Source organism: Phoenix dactylifera, chromosome 7, assembly GCF_051530095.1.
Source record: "Phoenix dactylifera cultivar Ajwa chromosome 7, Ajwa_hap1_PhDact_Kaust_v1.1, whole genome shotgun sequence".
NCBI lineage: Eukaryota > Viridiplantae > Streptophyta > Magnoliopsida > Arecales > Arecaceae > Phoenix > Phoenix dactylifera.
Window position 1 is genome coordinate 2,218,464 of NC_143196.1, and position 19,243 is coordinate 2,237,706.

General features: G+C 41.4%; 1 protein-coding gene across 1 annotated transcript; it reads left to right on the forward strand.

Annotated features, from left to right (window-relative positions):
* Positions 1 to 9,192: 9,192 nt before the first annotated feature.
* Positions 9,193 to 10,874, forward strand: LOC120111120 (uncharacterized). The gene is made up of 3 exons (XM_039127629.3): positions 9,193 to 9,344; positions 9,775 to 9,856; positions 9,969 to 10,874. The coding sequence occupies exons 1-3, from the start codon at positions 9,333 to 9,335 to the stop codon at positions 10,721 to 10,723; spliced, it is 849 nt and encodes a 282-aa protein (XP_038983557.3). The 5' UTR covers positions 9,193 to 9,332; the 3' UTR covers positions 10,724 to 10,874.
* The last annotated feature ends 8,369 nt before the right edge of the window (positions 10,875 to 19,243 follow it).

The window sequence follows — 19,243 nt, forward strand, 5'->3', positions numbered from 1 at the left end:
CAACGGTTGCATCCACCCTTTGCTCCAAGATATCTAGGCAATGGTGAGAAATAGAGGGGCTTTCCAGGCTAAACATTTCTTCCATAAAGCTAATGGGACCGCGGACTGGGTAGCTATTTACGTAGCCAGTACTCGGATAGTACCCTGTGGCTGGAGATGGAGAGTTGCTCCTGGCATTCTGAGGTTTTTTTATTTTTTAATTTTATTGAGTGTATCTATATTTGTTTGGTATGATCCGTCTGTCTTAGCAGAAAAAAAAGAAAGAGAAAGAAAGAGAGAAAAAAGCAGCAGAATAACAAAAGGTTATCCCATGGCATTTCAGGGCCAATGTAAAGGAAAGAATTTATCTAGAACAGGACGTATCTATAACAGAAAGTAGGGGCATTATGGGAAATTCACTCCATCTAATTAATAAAAGTCCCATCCCACCGTCTCCCCTTTTGTTTTGGTAAATGTACCGTCTCCCCTTCAAGCGAGTACCCAAGCAGCAGCCATTCAACCCGCCCCCCCCCCCCCCCCCCCCCCCCTCCCCTCTCTACTACCCAAGAGGGGAGAAGAAACAGAGGGGAGAAAATTAAAAGAATCTCCACCCTCCAAGAAGTCCATCTCCAATCCCCCTATCTTTCTTCCTGATGGCCCAGCTGGATCAGGAGTAATGTGAGGGAAGGAAAACCAAGACTAAAACCAAAAAAGAGAAGGGATTAAAGGTAAGAGTGGCTTCAGACATGTGTATCAAGCCAACCAAATCCCTCCTATCTCTTTCTCTCCACCCAAAACAAAACTACTATCCCCAACTTTCCAAATTGCCCCTCTGCAGGCCGGGAAACTCTCCACCTCCCTTCCATCAAGGGGGAAGACTCGTAGCCAGCTCCTGTTCCCATCTTATATGGGGCCTTTGCTTCCTTTTTGGTCATGATCAAACACAGAAAATAGGGCAAGGAACCTCCCTCCCTCCTCTCTCTCTCTCTCAATTTGCTTTCTCTTCTCTCATCCCTTATTTCATTGCAAGTCGGTGCCTTTTTGCCTTCTTTTTTCCTTTTGTGGTTATCTTCTCTTTGCCTCCCAGAGGCCTTCCTTTGGGCCGAGGCCTTAAGGCGACCGAGGCGATCGTCTAAGACTCGAGCCGGCCCTGCCTCTTCCTGCCACGATTCAAAACGTATCTATCAAAATTGACTTTGAGAAAGCTCAGAGGTGGGGACTCCTAGGTGATATACACCGCCCGAGATGCTACAAGAGTAGAGATAGAGTCTCAGATGTCCCGAGCTATCAGCGACCCGCTCAATGAACCTACATGGATGATCTCTGTAGCTTGCACGCAGGCCCTCTCTATGACGAGTCTCAGTGTGGGACTACTCTTTCCAAAAATCTAGGCATTTCTGATCATCCAAATATGGTAAGCCGTATAAGATGCCCTGATGACTACATACCGGATTTGAGGAGAGGCAGCCCACCTCCTAAGCGTCTGGGTGAAGGAGCCAGACTTGCACAAAGCATCTGGCGGGACATCAGCAAGTCTCCACACCCATACTTCACAATCACACTGAAATAGGACGTGATCCACAGTCTTCTCCATCTTGCACCAAGGGCAGATCCACGCGATGCTCAGCCCGTGCATGCTCAAATAATTATATCCTTCCAGTGCAATATAATGGCCATAAATCGGCTTTCCGTTTCTTCAATATATTCTAGGTTGTGCATGCTTTGGATGGGATAATTTTTTGACTCGGGTGGACGCCCCGCTGCCCGATAAAACAAAGACTGCCCTCACATTGGCTTTGTTTGTCACACTTTTAAATTTTAATACAAACGTCATCTTCATCTTTTTAGATATGACAAGGCTGATTATAAATTAAGATGTCGTTACACCATCACCATCAAAGTGGAAGGCAACAAGAGATTGCATTCGAAGGTAGTTCTCATGATTTCTGTAGATCTCAACCAAAATGACTAGCCAGAAGGTATTATTTGGGTTCATTGATCCTGTAAAAGTATCCAAGATCTACCCAGCGAATAACCGATGTAGAACTAAACACACGCCCGCACGGATCCTCACATACTTCCCCCGTTCAAGCCCTGACGTCCTCGTCAGGCTAAGGGTTCAAATCAATTCAAATCTAATCACAAATACCACGATCGGCTCATGGTTAGCCCCAATAGATCCGTGCTGCAGTGTCCCCTAGTCCACATAGATTATAGGCCGGATCCGCTCTGATACCATTTGTAACAACCCATGAGGATCCGTGCGGGCGTGTGTTTAGTCCCACATCGGTTATTCGCTGGGTAGATCTTGGGTACTTATACAGGATCAAAAATTCAAATAATAACTTTCGGCTAGCCATTTTAGATGAGGTTCTGGGTTGTTACAAATGGTATCAGAGCGGACCCAGCTCATAATCTATGTGGACTAGGGGACACTGCAGCACGGATCCATTGGGGCTAACCATGAGCCGATCATGGTATTTGTGATTAGATTTGAATGGATTTGAACCCTTAGCCTGAAGAGGACGTTCGGGCTTGAACGGGGGGAGTATGTGAGGATCCGTGCGGGCGTATATTTAGTCCCACATCGGTTATTCGCTGGATAGATCTTGGGTACTTATACAGGATCAAGGAACCCAAATAATACTTTATGGCTAGCCATTTTGGGTGAGGTCCTGGGTCGCGGGCCTGGGCGCGCGGGTGCTGGGTGCGCGCGGGGCTGGCACGGGCGCGCGGGCGGGTGCGCGCGAGCCTGGGCACGCGGACACTGTGCGCGCGGGCACTATAGCATGCAAGGTTCGGCCGGCCAAACCTCGCAGCACTGTAGCAGGATGGCTGTGCGTGGACACTGTAGCTAGCGAGGTTCTTGCCCAAGAACCTCGCCGCACTGTAGCAGGTGTAGTCACTGTAGTTGGCGAGGTTCTTGCAGCCGAACCTCGCCGCACTGTAGCATGTTGGCTGATCGCGGCTGGACCTGGCTGCGGTATGGCTTTGGCGGGGCTGTGCGTGCGGTGGGCTTGGCCAAGGTTGGGCATGCTCGGCCGAGGCTTGGGTGCGCAATTGGCTCGACCGAGGTTGGACGTGCTCGACCGAGGCTTGGCATGCATGGGCGCGGTGCGTGCGGCTCGAGCATGGTCTCGGCCGACCATGAGCGTGCTTGGCCGAATGAAGGGGCTTGGCTAAGGCTTGTCCTGGCAAAGTGGTTGGCCTTGGCTTGACCCTCCGTTGGCCTCATTATATCCCGATGTCCTCTTTAGTCTGCATGAGCCACTTTGGCCTTCAATTGGCACATAGTCCTCTCTTGGCTTGGCGTTTTCTAGGTGTTGCTTGCGTGGGACCTCAACAAACCCCCTCCCTTGAAAAATATCCTTGCCCCCAAGGATATGCTCTGAGTGTCACCGAACTCCTTCATGGGCTTCCTGTATAGCTTCTTCTTTAGGCTTTCGGCCGTGCAGTGTCTCCAACATATTGGCCTCACAAGGCCTCATGTCATTGCTGCCCCAAGCGGTCCACTTCCTCATCCGTCCACCAAGTCTGAACTTCATGGTCATCGACTCATAGTCAGTCTCTATCTTGTCCAACCTTCGAAGCCATAAAATCCCAAGTACCGCATCTAGTCGTACCAACTGTAGTACATGCAAATTAACACTAATCAGAACCCCTTGGACCCTCAATTTTACTTCTCTCACAATCTCCTCACATTTCATCCTTTCTTCACTCGCGATTTTTACTTCAAGGGGTTCCACCGATATCCCTTTCAAGCCCACCCTTTGAAGCATCTTTGCATTAACAAAATTATGTGAAGAGCCTGAATCAATCAATAAAGAAACTTCATACGTACCGATCCATGTTATAAGCCGTATAGTAGGAGGTTTTTGGACTCCCGACATGGTATGCAATGAAAGTTCAGCTTCTTTGATCACTTCATAATGCTCGGCCTTCCTTTGATCAGATTTTCACCATCTTCATCAGAAAATTCAGACACCTCGTCCTCTTCCTCGCTGCTTGCATCAAGGATGTAGACATGGCCGGTCTTGCAACGATGCTCCTGGCTCCACTTTTCACCGCATTTGAAACATAGCCCTTTTTTAATGTAATCTTTCAGTTCATCACGAGTCAATGTTCTTACCTCCTTTAGTTGGTGTTTGTTGCTGGTTCCAATCCCTTCTTTGCCTTCATTTGTCGCCTTGGATGGTGGGAATTCGGTGTGCTGGTTGCCCGCACAATCCTTGGACATCCGCCACTCCGGGTTGTAGCTTTGGTCTAGGATCTCCGCCATGCGCATCGCCTCTTGTAACCGTGTTGGTTGTTTGAGTTTGATCTCCTTGGCTAGCCATGGTTTGAGGCCATCGATGAAGGTACCATGTAAGACTTCGTCGGACCATCCGCTGACCATAGTTTGCAATTACCGGAACTCATCGATATAGGTCTGGACTTTGCCCTCCTGTTTGAGTTTTACAAGTTGACCATGGTGATTGACAACGGAGGAAGGTCCCCATTGTTTCATGAATTCATCCATAAAGGCAGTCTAACCCAATCTTCTTCCTTCTTTCTCATACAAGGCCCAGATCCACCTCCACCATCGGCTAGCCCTTCCCTCTAAGTGGAAACTAGCTAGGGTCACCCGATCAGCCCGTGGGATATCATAAATGTCAAAGTACTGATCCGCCTTGTCAAGCCACTCATACGGGTCTCCTCCACCAAACTTTGGAAAGTCAATTTTGGGTTTCCTAAGCCCTTCTTCTCTAGGCCATGGACCCCTATAGTCATCATCTCCAAAGTCAGTACCCCGCATAATACTTCTTCTTCTCCTTGCCATGGGTTCTCTCCGGCCATGAGGCCTTTGAGCATGGAAGGGATGTTCTTCGGGTTCACTATCAGCCCCATCATGATTGTTATGGCCATTACTAACCCACTCATCATCAAGCCACCTCTCAAACACTAAGCCTTCGGCTTCTATCCTTCCTCCCATTCGGCCATGATGCCTAATGCCATGATCTACATGATGTGTATTCTAAACAATAATGGCATCGCTCTCATACCTTGCCCGGTTCTACCGTGCAGCATGCGGCCTAGGCACTTCTTCTTGCACCCTCTTATGTTCTCTCTCTAGCATCCTTCTTTCTAATCTCTCAACGTTGGCAATGTTCTCCCTCCTTATTTCAGCCATAGTATTGGACAAAGTTTCCAATGCCCGGTTAAGGTTTGCCGAACTAACTTCAAGGGCTTCTAACCTCCTATCGTGGTTACTATTTTGGGGGGACTCCATCTCCTTTTAACCCTCTGTTTTAGGACTCTAAAACCCGGAGACAACAGCCCCTCTAACTTCCAAAAACCAGAACTCAATCAAGCCCCCAAAACTTGCTGCACAAAAAATTTCTGGACTGCAGAAAATTTCTGCAGCAGTCTACCGACTTCAGCAGCCAATATCTCCCTCAAAATAGAACCAAATCAACACGTAAAGATGCCTATTACAGTGAGTAATAACCTCTGAAACTCTCCACAAAAAATCAAACTCAAAGCTTCAGAAAACTCTGTTCTTAACAACCCAAACACAGACCTTGGTACAGAATTTTTCTGCAACACAAAACTTTCCCAAATCAGTCCCTAAACCTCTTGCGGTTGTCACCCAAAGGATGAACCAACCCACCTGATTTGTATTTCACCCAATCAGCCACCGACAGGGGTTTTACAATAATAAAAACAGAAATTAAAAATCCCCCAACCGAATACAAATTCAAGTCCAATATAGGATGCAGAATTTTTATGAACTTCACCAACGACTATGATCTGATTTTTAACCTTAGATCCAAAAGAATATGCAAAGCAAAATCAGATCTGGAAGATTGGTATTCAAGCGTTAGCTCCTTGAAGGATTCTCTCAATGAAAGCACCAATTTGATGGGGGCTCACGGTCCAGAACCCCTCACCAAGCCCTTTTCCCTCACGCTCCTTGCATGCGCTTTCAAAAGATGCTGATGATGGATCGATTGTAGGTAACGCCGGTGGAATAACTCAATAAAAGATCAACAATGAAAGCAACCTTGATTTATATTCCAATAAATTGAAAAACAAACGACGACAATCAAAAGCAAATAACAAGAATAACAAAAAGTAAAAGAAATCTAGCAAAGGATCGAAAGGATCCCTTCCTAGCCCAATCTAGTGGAGATTGATTTATCAACCACTAGCCCAAGTCCTAGAACAGAAGATCTAAGGACCAAAATCTATTAAAGGCCTAACCCCCTAATAGCCCAAGCCTTACGGCCGACTCTCTCACAAAAGAAACAAGACTCAACTCATTGATCATTCCATTCCCTACAATGTCCTCTCACAACTCTTTTTATAGGCTAAGCCCTAGACAAAACTAAGTAAAACCCCTTAGGAAAACATGGCAAATTGTCATCCCATGGATCCAAGGCTTTTCCACCGTTGATTGGCATGAGATGAGTGGCTGAAAATCCCCCAAGAAGGGCCCTGCCACGGCTAGACATTGGCTTGCTTTTTGGCCGTTGGATGGAAGAGGATGGAGGGTTGAGATTGCATGAGACTCGCAGACCGGACGCACGGGACGCGTGTCCCGGTTGTGGCTGGAGGAGTCCCAGTTGGGCGCGCGGGCTGGGTAAACGGGACGCATGTCCTAGTTGGCCGAGTCGTGCGTCCCGGTTGGACGTGTCCCAGTCCGGGTGGTACTGGGACTGGGCGCGCGCTAGGCTGGCGGGCGTGTGCGGGCGCGCGCGCATGGGAGGGCGTGCGGGAGGCCAAACCTTGCCACACTGTAGCAGGCTGACTCGCGGGCTAGCTGTGCGCTAACACTGTAGCTGGTGAGGTTCTTGCCTAAGAACCTCGCCGCACTGTAGCAGGCGCAGTCACTGTAGCTGGCGAGGTTCTTGCAGCCGAACCTCTTCGCACTGTAGCATATTGGCTGAGCGCAGCTGGACGTGGCTGCGGCATGGCTTTGGCGGGGTTGCGCGTGCGGTGGGCTCGACTAAGGTTGGGCATGCTTGGCCAAGGCTTGGGCACGCATCGGCGCGCAGTTGGCTCGGTTGAGGTTGGGCGTGCTCGGCCGAGGCTTGGCTTGCATGGGTGCGGTGCATGCGGCTTGGGCATGGTCTCGGCCGACCAAGGGCGTGCTTGGCCGAATGAAGGGGCTTGGCCAAGGCTTTTTCCGGCAAAGTGGTTGGCCTTGGCTTGACCCTCCATTGGCCTCTTCATATCCCGATGTCCTGTTTGATTAGCGCGGCCACTTTGGCCTTCAGTTGGCACATGGTCCTCCTTGGCTTGGCATTTTCTTGGTGTGAGGCCCAATAGTCCCACATCGAAAAAACTCGTTCCAGAGCCTGGACATATGAGGCGGGTGTCTCTAAATTCTGCAGACGTGTTTTGGATGGAAAACAAAATCAGGGAGGGGTGAAGGACGCTTGCGTGAAGCCCCAAAATTGGACAATATCTGGCAGGGGAGCCCCGTGTTTCTCTCCTCATGTGGCCTCCACGTGGGCACTGGGTGCCTCACGTACTCTGCGCAGGCGGGGCGTGACATTTGGTATCAGAGCCGAGAATGGCTCTTGTCTGATGTGGGAAGGGTGTGAGGCCCAATAGTCCCATATTGGAAAGACTTGTTTCAGAGCCTGGGCATATGAGGCGGGTGTCTCCAAATCCTGCGACGCATTTTGGGTGGAAAACAAAACCGAGGAGGGGTGAAGGATGCTTGCGTGAAGCTCCAAAACCGGACAATATCTGGCAGGGGAGCCCCATGTTTTCCCCCTCATGTGGCCCCCACGTGGGCACTGGGTGCCTTACGTGCCCCGCGCAGGCGGGGGCGTGACAATTTCCCTCCATGACGATGGTAATTTAACACTTTAAAATTCATAAAGGGAATGGTCCTCCCCATGAATATTCTTATCTTAAATTTCGTAGTTTAATACTTTTGATGCAACGACTGTCCAATTCTTTCCTCTCAAAGTGGAGGATGATATTGAACAAATCTTGGGATGTGACTTTTCTCTTGATAACAAATAGGAAAAGTTATTTTGATGAATGTGATGGTCATTAAAAAATAAGGGCATTCATCTCCTCATCCATGGCACGCTTTCACTCCTTGATACCTTTAGCTTTATCATAGTAAGAGTGTTCCTCATCATCAATTAGATTGGCAAAGAAACAAGAATAAGTATTCACAAAATTTTTATCTCGATAACGGAATGGCTTGACAATTATTCTCCTTGGCTGTCAATTACTAGCCACCAATTCATCATTTTCTTCTTGTTGTCCACTACTTTGGTGAGAACTTGAAATCTCCCTTTCACTTTGCTCTCCTAATGATGATTAAAAAGAAGAGCCATGTTGTAATGTCATTTTAAACTCTAAAGTGTTGGATCTTTCTTGCTCAAGTGCAACTCCATTTAGGCCATAATATGAAGAAACTTCATCAAAAACATCATCTCTAGAAACAATAAATTTGTGAGTCCTTGGATCTATGCACTTCCAGCCCTTCTTCCTTTCATTGTATCCAATAAAAATGTACTTCCTTGCTTTTGCATCTAACTTGTTTTTTTGAGATTCCGGCATGTGAATATAAATTTCTCCAAACATCAACTTATAAGGAGATTTCATATTTGTTAGGCTAAGGGATATTCGATTAATCACATATGCTGCACACTTCATGTATATAGCTTTGGATAAATTTTTAGCATACAACCAGCTCTTGCAAGTCTCCACAAGGTGTCTCAGACTTCAGACTATATTTTCGTTCAATTAATAATACTCTTCATGACGTCAAGTTTGAACATATTGAATTATAGTTAAATTGTTACAACATCCAATATGTACTTACTACAAACAATAATGCAAACAAAGATGCAAGTATACTATTTCAACAAAAATGCATGAATCTAACAAAGATAGATAAGAAGCCTCTTCAATTTAATATAATTTTTTAATGAAAGCACGGAAAACTAGTTATTCTAAAAGAAGGCCCATGAAACTGATTAAATAAGTGCGATAATGCCCGGTAATACTGTTTACCATGTCAAGCAAGAGCAGAATAGGAAAATGTTATCCCATGGCACTTCATGGTCAAGGTGGAGGAAAGAATTTGTCCGAGGGACAAATTCACTCCACCTATAAATGAAGGTAGGGGCATCATGAGAAATTCACTCCATCTAATTAATAAAAGTCCCATCCCACCAAACGAGCCTCTCAGGTGCTCCCATAATTGCCGGTAGGTTCGAGGTCACAGTGTCCCCTCCCTCTTTTCCGTCGGTCATTCGCGTTATAAAGAAGGCTACCCCCCCTCCCCGCCAACTACACTCGAAACCAAACATCCAGAATTAGGATCTGCCTTCAATCTAGCAATGGCGGAAAAGGTTGCCGATTCTCCTCCCTTCAGAATCACTTCTCCATGTACTTTTCAAAGGCTAGCTTACGATGATTTTAACTCATGTCTCTTGTGGATCTCATAATATCATGATCGTTTTCCTAAAGCTTAACAGTTTTATGTTAATGATAGCATCGAGCTTTGGTAATTCCCTTTTATATTTTTGTCAGAATAAAACTTATTTGAGGCGGATCGTTGCATCACTCTTGAATCTTTTCTTTCTTTCTTGTTTTGATTAACCTGACTATGTTTAACTTTTTTCTTTTTTTTATTCTTTCCTTCTTTGTTTTCTTCTTATTCTTTTAATGCTCATATTAGAACAACGACAACATCATTTGTATTGCATACTTGTTTTCACTTATTCCCAAGCTGAGGTCCTTCATATTATTTTCACATTCACTAAATAAATCCTATCACAGATCTCCACGTTAGAGATAAAAGTTGACCTAGGCTGCCGGTATTGCTACAAAAAGATTCAAAAGACTCTATGCAAGCTCCAAGGTACGTAATTACACCCCCCGACACTTCCACTGCCTCCATTCTAGTCCAATATTTTAGCTACTAATGATTGTACCAATCATCCAATTTTTCCCTTTGCTTTCCATCAACAAAGAACGGGAGAACATAAAAACCATCTCCTATGACAAGAAGAACAATACTGTCACAATCTCCGGCCCATTCGATCCCGAGAAGCTCTCCAAGAAGCTCCGCTGCATGGCCTGCAAGGTGATCATAGCCATAATAATTGTAGTGGAGAAACCGAAACCGAAGCCGCCGGCACCGCCGCCACCCCCACCAGTACCTTGCAAATGTTGTTGCAAGGTGTGCAACAACATTAAAATCATATCATGTGACCATCACAAGGATCCCAAATGCACGGTGACTAAGAAGGTGATCAAGGATCCTACTCCCGAGAAGGAAAAGGATGATAAGGATAAAAAAACTACCGAAAAAGAAACTAAAAAGAAGGTGATCAACGACATTGAGATCATAATATGTGAGCATCCAAAATGCCCGGATTCCTGCACGGAGCCGCCAAAAAAGATAAAGTGTCTACCACCGTGTGAACCACCATGTCAACCACCGTGTGAATCACCATGTCAGCCAAAGTGTGAACCACTGTGTCCACCACCGTGTGAACCACCGTGTCCACCACCGTGTCCGCCACCGTGTCAACCACCAATTTGTCAGGTTTGTTGCTGGATGCCCAGCTCTGGCGGGTACCAAGGAGGGTCTCGGTGTTACTCTTGTGGAAGGATCTACGGATGTGCGCCTGATTGTCCACCAATGCCCTATGGTGGAACCTCTTATGGAGGATACCAGTTCATTCTTAAGGAGGATCCATCAGCGTCATGTACCATCATGTGATCATGTGTATCCGTGTTTTTCCTTTGCCAAAACTAATAACAGTAATAAGGGCGAACGATGTATGATTTATGGGGGAATAATGTGGAAATAAAATGTTATTTCAGTGTAATATTTTCATTTGGAATATTGTGTGAAAGGAATATTTTATATATGCTTGATAATGTAAAGTTTTTTCTTAGTGTTTTCCTCCAAAAATAAATAAACTTATATCAGCTAGAAGAAAAAAAAGCCTACTAGGAAGATAAAGGCTGAGAACTTCCGATTATAAAATTTCCATCAGTACATCTGCGCCTACTGGCTAGCCAATATATCTAGAGATTGATTTCTCTCCTCATAGACATACATGTGAGACTTAGAATACCATTGGATCTAGAGAAGTATTCATCTTCTTTCGCACGAATCCATCATTGGATCACCCAATGTACAGATCTCAAAGCACTCCAAACTTCATTATTTATCTGTCTGCATAGATCTCAAAATGACCAATGGATAATTCAAAAGATCTGCAAAAGATACAACTCTAATCCTTCACGACTTCAAGTATTAAGCTTGGTTTGTTCTGGACTCATATATAGATACTGTGGGTAAGGCCACTCCCCTCTGCCTTTCTTCGGAAAAAATAGTCGCATCTGGTTTATCTGTCGGCTCCTATGTCCTCGATCTCAAGATTGTTTGTTAGAAAATTTTTCTTTCCACATTGGACTATTAGCGGACTTGAGGTCAAAAAACTGGCAACCAAAAAGCCTATAAACAACCAGCCAAATCATCTTCACAAGAGACTGCCATTATGGTCTTTTTTTTTTCTTTTTTTTTTTGCTAGGACAAAAGGAAGGAGGGGGGGTGAGGAGGACCTCACCCGCGTAGCAGCCCCTACTGAGCCCTCTTCCCACTGAAGAATATTCAATACGGGCAGATAAGTTTTACTCATACCCTCCCCACCCGTGCCCGCGCGTTTCGAATCTGGGCTACTCCGGTGGAATCTTAGCCTCGTTTCAACCGTGCTACTACCTCGGTGGTACTGCCATTATGATCTTTAACAGAGCTATTCTTCATAATATTTTCTATAACACAACTGCATCTACTTCTTGAGTTTGTAGCTGAGTAGCAAATCCTCTTATCTTCCAGGCGAGAGGTACCAGCAAATCCTCTGCCCCGGTTGGGTTGAAAGCTGGGACTTGATTGCATCTTTTGCATGAAAGAAGTATTCAATTTCCTTCACACAAATCCACTATTAGATCACCCATGCACAGATCTCAAAGCACTTCAAAACTTTATTATTTATCCGCCTGCATACATCTCAAAGCGACCAATTGATCATAATTCAAAGGCTTACAAAAGATGCAACTCTAATTCTTCGAGACTTCAAGTATTAAGCTTAGTCTGTTCTGAACTCAAGTACCCATAGAGTGGATACATGGGGTGGCTTTGATCCTCTTTATATTTTTTTGAATAAAATAGTTACATCTGGTTTATCTATCAGCTCCTACGTGCTTGATCTCTTAAGATTGTTTGTTGGACTGTTTTTCTTTCCACAGTGGACTATTAGTTGACTACAGGTCAAGATACTGTCAACTAAAAAATCCAATGCACAAATCTCAAAAAATAATATTTAATTAAAAAATAAAAATTTCCTAGTTTAATACTTTTAGTGCAACGGCTATCGCATTCTTTCCTCTCACAGTGGAGAATGATATTGAACGACTCTTGGGATGACTTTTCTCTTGAAAACAAATAAGAAAAGTTATTTTGGTGGATGTGATGGTCATTAAAAAATATTACCATTAGTGTGATGGCACTTCCACTTACTTTTATAAAAAGAAAAATAATAATAAAAAAGCCTACCATAATTGCGGGTGGGTTCTTGGTCACGTCCCCCCGGCTTTTTCTCTACAGCTCTCCGTCGGTCGCTCACGTTATACGGGGCCGTAAAAGGCTACGTACCCTCGCACCAAATTTCAGAATTGGGATCTGGCTTCAATCTAGCAATAGCGGAAAAGATTGAAAATTCTCCTCCCTCCAATATCACTTATTGTATCTTCTCAACGCAATTTTCGAAGGCCAATATATGATGTGTTTAACTCATTTCTCTTACGGATCTCATAATATCATGATCTTTTTTCTAAAGCTTTCGGTTATATGTCAATGATACTATGAAGCTTTTGTATTCCCATTTATAATTTTTATCAGAATAAAACTTTAGAGGTGGATGGTTCATCACTCTCAAATCTTTTCCTTTTTTCTTGTTTAGATCAATCTGTCTATGTTTAACTTTGACCTACATTATTTATTCTTTCTCTATTAGCTTAAGATCGCAATTATTGTTAAATTGTTTCTAAATTTATCAGTGAAAGCAATTTAGAGTTTCCCTTTTCTTTTTTCTTCCCCACTCTTCTCTCTCTCTCTCTCTAATAGCAGGTTAAATGCTTCATTTTTTGCCACCTTTCCTTCTTTCTTTCTTTTCTTCCTTTCTTTCTTTTTTTTAATTCTTTTAATACTCATACTAAGACAACGGTATTTTCATTTTGTATTGCATATTTATTTTCACATATTTGCTAGCCAAGGTCCTTCATTTTATTTTCACATTCATTAAATAAATTCTATCACCCAGATCTCCAAGTTAGCCATAAAAAGTTGACCTAGACTGCCATCGTTGCTACAAAAAGATTTAAATGACTCCATGCAAGCTCCTGGATACGTAACTAAACCTCCACACATGTTACTACCTCCATTTTAGTCCAATATTTTAGCTACTAATGATTGTACCAACCATCCAATTTTCCCCCATATTTTCCACCAGCAAAGAAGGAGAGAACATAAAAACTATCTCCTATGACGAGAAGAACAATGCCGTCACAATCGCCGGCCCATTGGATCCCCAGAAGCTCTGCTGCAAGGCCTGCCAAAGAACACAGGGACCCTCCCAATTAATGCACCCTCTGATAAGAAAAAAGAATCCTGCAAGGTGATCAATGACATACAAATTATGGTATGCGACCATCCCAAGGATACTAAATGCCCCGATGAGAAGCCCGACTCGAAGGCACAACCCATACCTTGTGAACCACTGGTTCGGCCGGTTTGGTGATGGAAAAGACTGCCCGATAAGCCCGCTTTGTTTGACACGCTTTTAAATTTTAATACAAACATCATCTTCATCTTTTTGGATATGACAAGGCTAATCATAAATTAAGATGCCTTTACGTCATCACCATCAAAGTGGAAGGCAACAAGAGATTGCATGGATGGTGGCTCTCATGATTTCCCTCCATGATGATGGTAATTTAACACTTCAAGATTCATAAAGGAAATGGTCCTCCCCACGAATATTCTTTTCTTAAATTTCGTAGTTTAATACTTTTGATGCAACGGCTATCCAATACTTTCCTCTCAAAGTGGAGGATGATATTGACTGACGTGACTTTTCTTTTGATAACAAATAGATAAAGTTATTTTGATGGAAGTGATGGTCATTAAAAAAAAAAACATTCATCTCCTCATCCACCCTTTCACTCCTTGATACCTTTAGCTTCATCATAGCAAGAAAGTTCCTCATCATCAATTGAATTGGTAAAGAAATAAGAATAAGTACTTACAAAATTTTTATCTCGATAACGGAATGGCTTGAAAATTGCTCTCCTTGGCCGTCAATTACTAGCCACCAATTCATCATTTTCTTCTTGTTGTCCACTACTTTGGGGAGAACTTCAAATCTCCCTTTCACTTTGCTCTCCTAATGATGATTAAGAAGAAGAGTCATGTGGTATTGTCATTTTAAGGTCTAAAGTGTTGGATCTTTCTTGCTCAAATGCAGCTCCATTAATTAGGCCATAATATGAAGAAACTTCATCAAAACAATAAATTTGTGAGTTCTCGGATCCATGCACTTCCAGCCCTTCTTCCTTTCATCGTATCCAATAAAAATGCACTTTCTTGCTTTTGCATCTAACTTGTTTTTTTGAGATTCCGGCATGTGAACATAAATTTCTCCAAACATCAACTTATAAGAAGACTTCATGTTTGTTAGGCTAAGGGACATTTGATTAATCATATATGTTGCACACTTTATATATATAGCTTTGGATAAATTTTTAGCATACAACCAGCTCTTGCAAGTCTCCACAAGGTGTCTGATTTTTCTCACAACGACTCTGTTTTGTAGGGCTGTTAATGAGCCGAGCTGCTCGGGCTCGGCTCAGGCTCGGCTCGTTAGTCAAACGAGCCCGAGCCCGAGCCCAATATAAGGCTCGCTTACATCCAAGCCCGAGCCCGAGCTCGAGCCCGAGCAGCTCACGAGCCCAAACGAGCTCTAGTCTCCCACTGAAAAATCTTATTTCAGCACTATAATTCATAAAAATCTGACCACATAGAGAAAAATAGCCTATTATCGAGCCCGAGCCCGAGCTCGAGCCCGATTACGAGCCCGAGCTCGGGCTCATTCTGGAGCTCGTAATTGAAACGAGCTTTACGAGCTCAGGCCCGAGCCTTTGCTTTGCCAAGCAAGCCCGAGCTCGAGCCCAATATAGAGCTCGTTACCGAGCCCGAGCCCGAGCTTCTGTGAAACGAGCCGAGCCGAGCTTTGCCAGGCTCGGGCTCGGCTCGGCTCGTTAACAGCCCTACTGTTTTGCTATGGCATTTCAGCATAACTAAATTCTGTCTTAATGCCATATTGTCGATAAAAAAGAGAAAAACCCATCGGAAGTGAACTCCCCTCGATTATCTATTTGTAGCCGCTTGATTTTCATCCCAAGTTCACCTTTTACGGTCTCTTTGAACTCCAAAAATCTGGTGAAAACTTCTGATTTATACTTTACAAAATAAACCCACATGAATTTTGTAAAACCATCAACAAAAATTAATATGTAATGAAATCCAAAATAAGATGGAGTTCTAGTTAGTCCCATTAAGGCCCTGTTTGGGGGAGCTTTTGGAGGGCCAGAAAGCACTTTCTGGCCATCCAAAAGTACTTTTAGATGAAAAACTGTGTTTGGTAAATTTTTCAAAAGCTGTTTCAGCTTTTGCGGGAAGCTGAAAACAGCTTTTGGGAGGAAGCTGTTTCAGCTTTTTCGGAAAGCTATATTTTTGACAAAAATGCCCATATTAAAATAACATAATTACATAGTTTATCCCTGTATAAATCTAAAAATCTGCTAGAGCCAAGAACCCAAGCCGTCAGACTCCCTTCCGTAAGAAAATGTATTTTTCTTTTCAATTTTTGTATGCATCTCTTGAACCACATTTTAGAAGAAAAAATTTTTAATCCTTTTCCATACCTTCCAAAATCAATCTATTGTTTTTTTTTTATCATCAACCTCGCGGCCCACGCTGAGGTCCTCCTCGAGCGTGGACCATGAAGAAGAGCCCCTAGACCGCGGAAAATTATTTTATGAAAAATTATGAAAAATTATTATGAAAAATTATTTTATACTAATAATTATAATATTTTATACCTTTATTTTTGTATTATACTATAAATATAATATCATATTATATTATATCATAATACATTAATATGTTATGTTAAATAATTTAATATTATGTTATATTATGGAAAATTAATTTATACTAATAATTATAATATTTTATACCTTTATTTTTGTATTATACTATAAATATAATATCATAATACATTAATATGTTATGTTAAATAATTTAATATTATGTTATATTATGGAAAATTAATTTATACTAATAATTATAATATTTTATACCTTTATTATTGTATTATACTATAAATATTGTATTATATTACATTACATTATAATACATTAATATGTTATTTTAAATAATTTAATATTATGGTATATTATGGAAAATTAATTTATAATATTAATTATAATATTTTATACCTTTATTTTTTATTAAACTATAAATATAATATCATATTATATTATATCATAATACATTAATATGTTATGTTAAATAATTTAATATTATGTTATATTATGAAAAATTAATTTATACTAATAACTATAATATTTTATACCTTTATTATTGTATTATACTATAAATATTGTATTATATTACATTACATTATAATACATTAATATGTTATTTTAAATAATTTAATATTATGTTATATTATGAAAAATTAATTTATAATATTAATTATAATATTTTATACCTTTATTATTGTATTATACTATAAATATTGTATTATATTACATTACATTATAATACATTAATATGTTATTTTAAATAATTTAATATTATGTTATATTATGAGAAATTAATTTATACTAATAATTATAATATTTTATACTTTTATTATTGTATTATATTATAAATATAATATATATTACATTATATCATAATACATTAATATGTTATGTTAAATAATTTAAAATTATGTTATATTACCAAATATTAATTTACTCTAATAATTATATTACTATTATGCTATATTAACATAATATTATTTTATATTACAATAATATTATACTATATCGTATATTTATGTATTAATTTATGTTATGTTTTATTATGTTGTGTTGTATAATACTATGCAATGTCCTTTATGGTAATTTTGTCATATAAAAGTACTTTCTCAGTTTGTTTACCAAACACAAAACAAAGTACCACAGCACTTTACGAATGTAGTTACCAAACAGCAAACAGCTTTTTATAACAGCTCTACTTCAGACAGCTCTACTTTCAACAGCTCTACTTCCAACAGCTCTACTGCCAACAGCCCCCCCAAACAGGGCCTAAGTCACTATATATACATTCTAGTGGAGCCTTGCACCTTGAGATAGATTTGTCAAATGGAAGGCAATGTGCCTTTCTATATTGACAACTTTCATAAATTTCTCCATTATCAAAATTAATTAATTTTGGAAGCCCTTTTACCAAGTTCTTTTGCACCATAATTCTTAACTTATTCATGTTAAGATGCCCAAGTCTAGCATGCCATACGAATGCATTACCATTGCTACTCAACTTGTAGCAACTCAATACAAAGATGGAGAACAATCAACTTGTGGTTGTGTTCCCAAATACACTGGTAGGGATGTACTTCATTCTTCATGGAGACCTGTAGTATATGCATTCACATTAATTGCAAGTAATTAAGATTGCATAGAAAAATGAACAGACATTATAGGAAGATGTAAAGATGAATAAGTACATAAATATATTAACGATTCTTGCATAAATCTAGTTTAATATATATCTAGAGTGTTCCAACAAATCAATTGCACTAATTTCAACACTGTGATCTGCTGGACGCTATGGAACGAGAGGAATGCTCGGCTTTTTCAGTTCGAAGCATGCTCGTTTGCTAAGGTGTTTCAACGTAGAATCATGCTGCTGAAACAATGGACCTACTGCTATGAAGGCAAATGGGAAAACGCATATTCTCAAGCTTTTTACCGGAGTTAATGGAATCAAAGTCCCACTTGAACCGTTGGTCTGGGTCCCAGTCATGGTTGACAGCAACTATGTTCCGTCTTCATGGGCCACATCTTGTAGTCACATCGCTTCATGGAGTTGGGTTCAGGATGTTGAGAAGTCACCCGTTTTCATCATCCTCCCTCCAAAAAAAGGAGAGAGAGATAAAGGTTGAGCCACCAACCTCAACCCATCAAATCTTGTCCATCTTTGACGCCATCTAAGAACACCGTTTTGTACATCATTCTGTAGCTGCGAATTTTATGTAGGATGGTATAAAGGGCATGAGTGTAGCCTTTCTCTGTATTGAAGATCATCTTTTACCCCCAATTTGTGGATCTTCTTTTGCATAAGTGTCATTATCGTGGGAGGTCTGTCACATCTGGTTCGCCATCCATTATCTTAAATCTTCTACTATATATAATACTATTTTAGTGCAGTGATTATCTCTTTAGATCTGTACCCAAATCCTACCTATCCTGTCTTGTAAATTCTCAGACTAGTTTTTAAACCCATTCGCTTTCACCCCGAAGATCCAATTTGAGTTTCAACTTTGTAGGCACGAGTTAAAAGTTAGTCCATTAATTCCAAATTCAGGCTAGCTTAAGTCAGGTTCATTCCCGAGTCTTGCTATATGGTTATTTCTATTCTTTATGTTGTAGATCAAATAGATTAAAGTTGAGTTTCATTTAATGAACCGGGCTGGTGCCAATGGCTTGGGACTTGGGCAATTAATATGCAGATGATTTCGGTGACTAGTTTCACTAGGCATTTTGGTGGATTAGTCTCTCTTCTTCCCGCAATTAATAATTAATATTCTTAATATCTTTCGTAATAAATAATATGTGTGAAGCTAATTTTTCTACTATAAAAAATATAAACTCCTCCAATGACTGATGTTTCCACCCTTGTTGTTTCAAATTTTAATCCTTGTGTTCGTAATCCAGTGTTTTGATCACATGGGCTGCTCCAGTCTGATTGAGAGGTGACGTCGACCCCATTCGATCAGCACTTGTGTTTTTCCTCTCTTTCCCTCTGTTCATATGAACTTTACAACTGAAAAGTATTACCCTTAGCGTGATGGCAATTCCAGCCACCCAACAAGCCCCTCAAAGTGCTCCCATAATTGCTGGT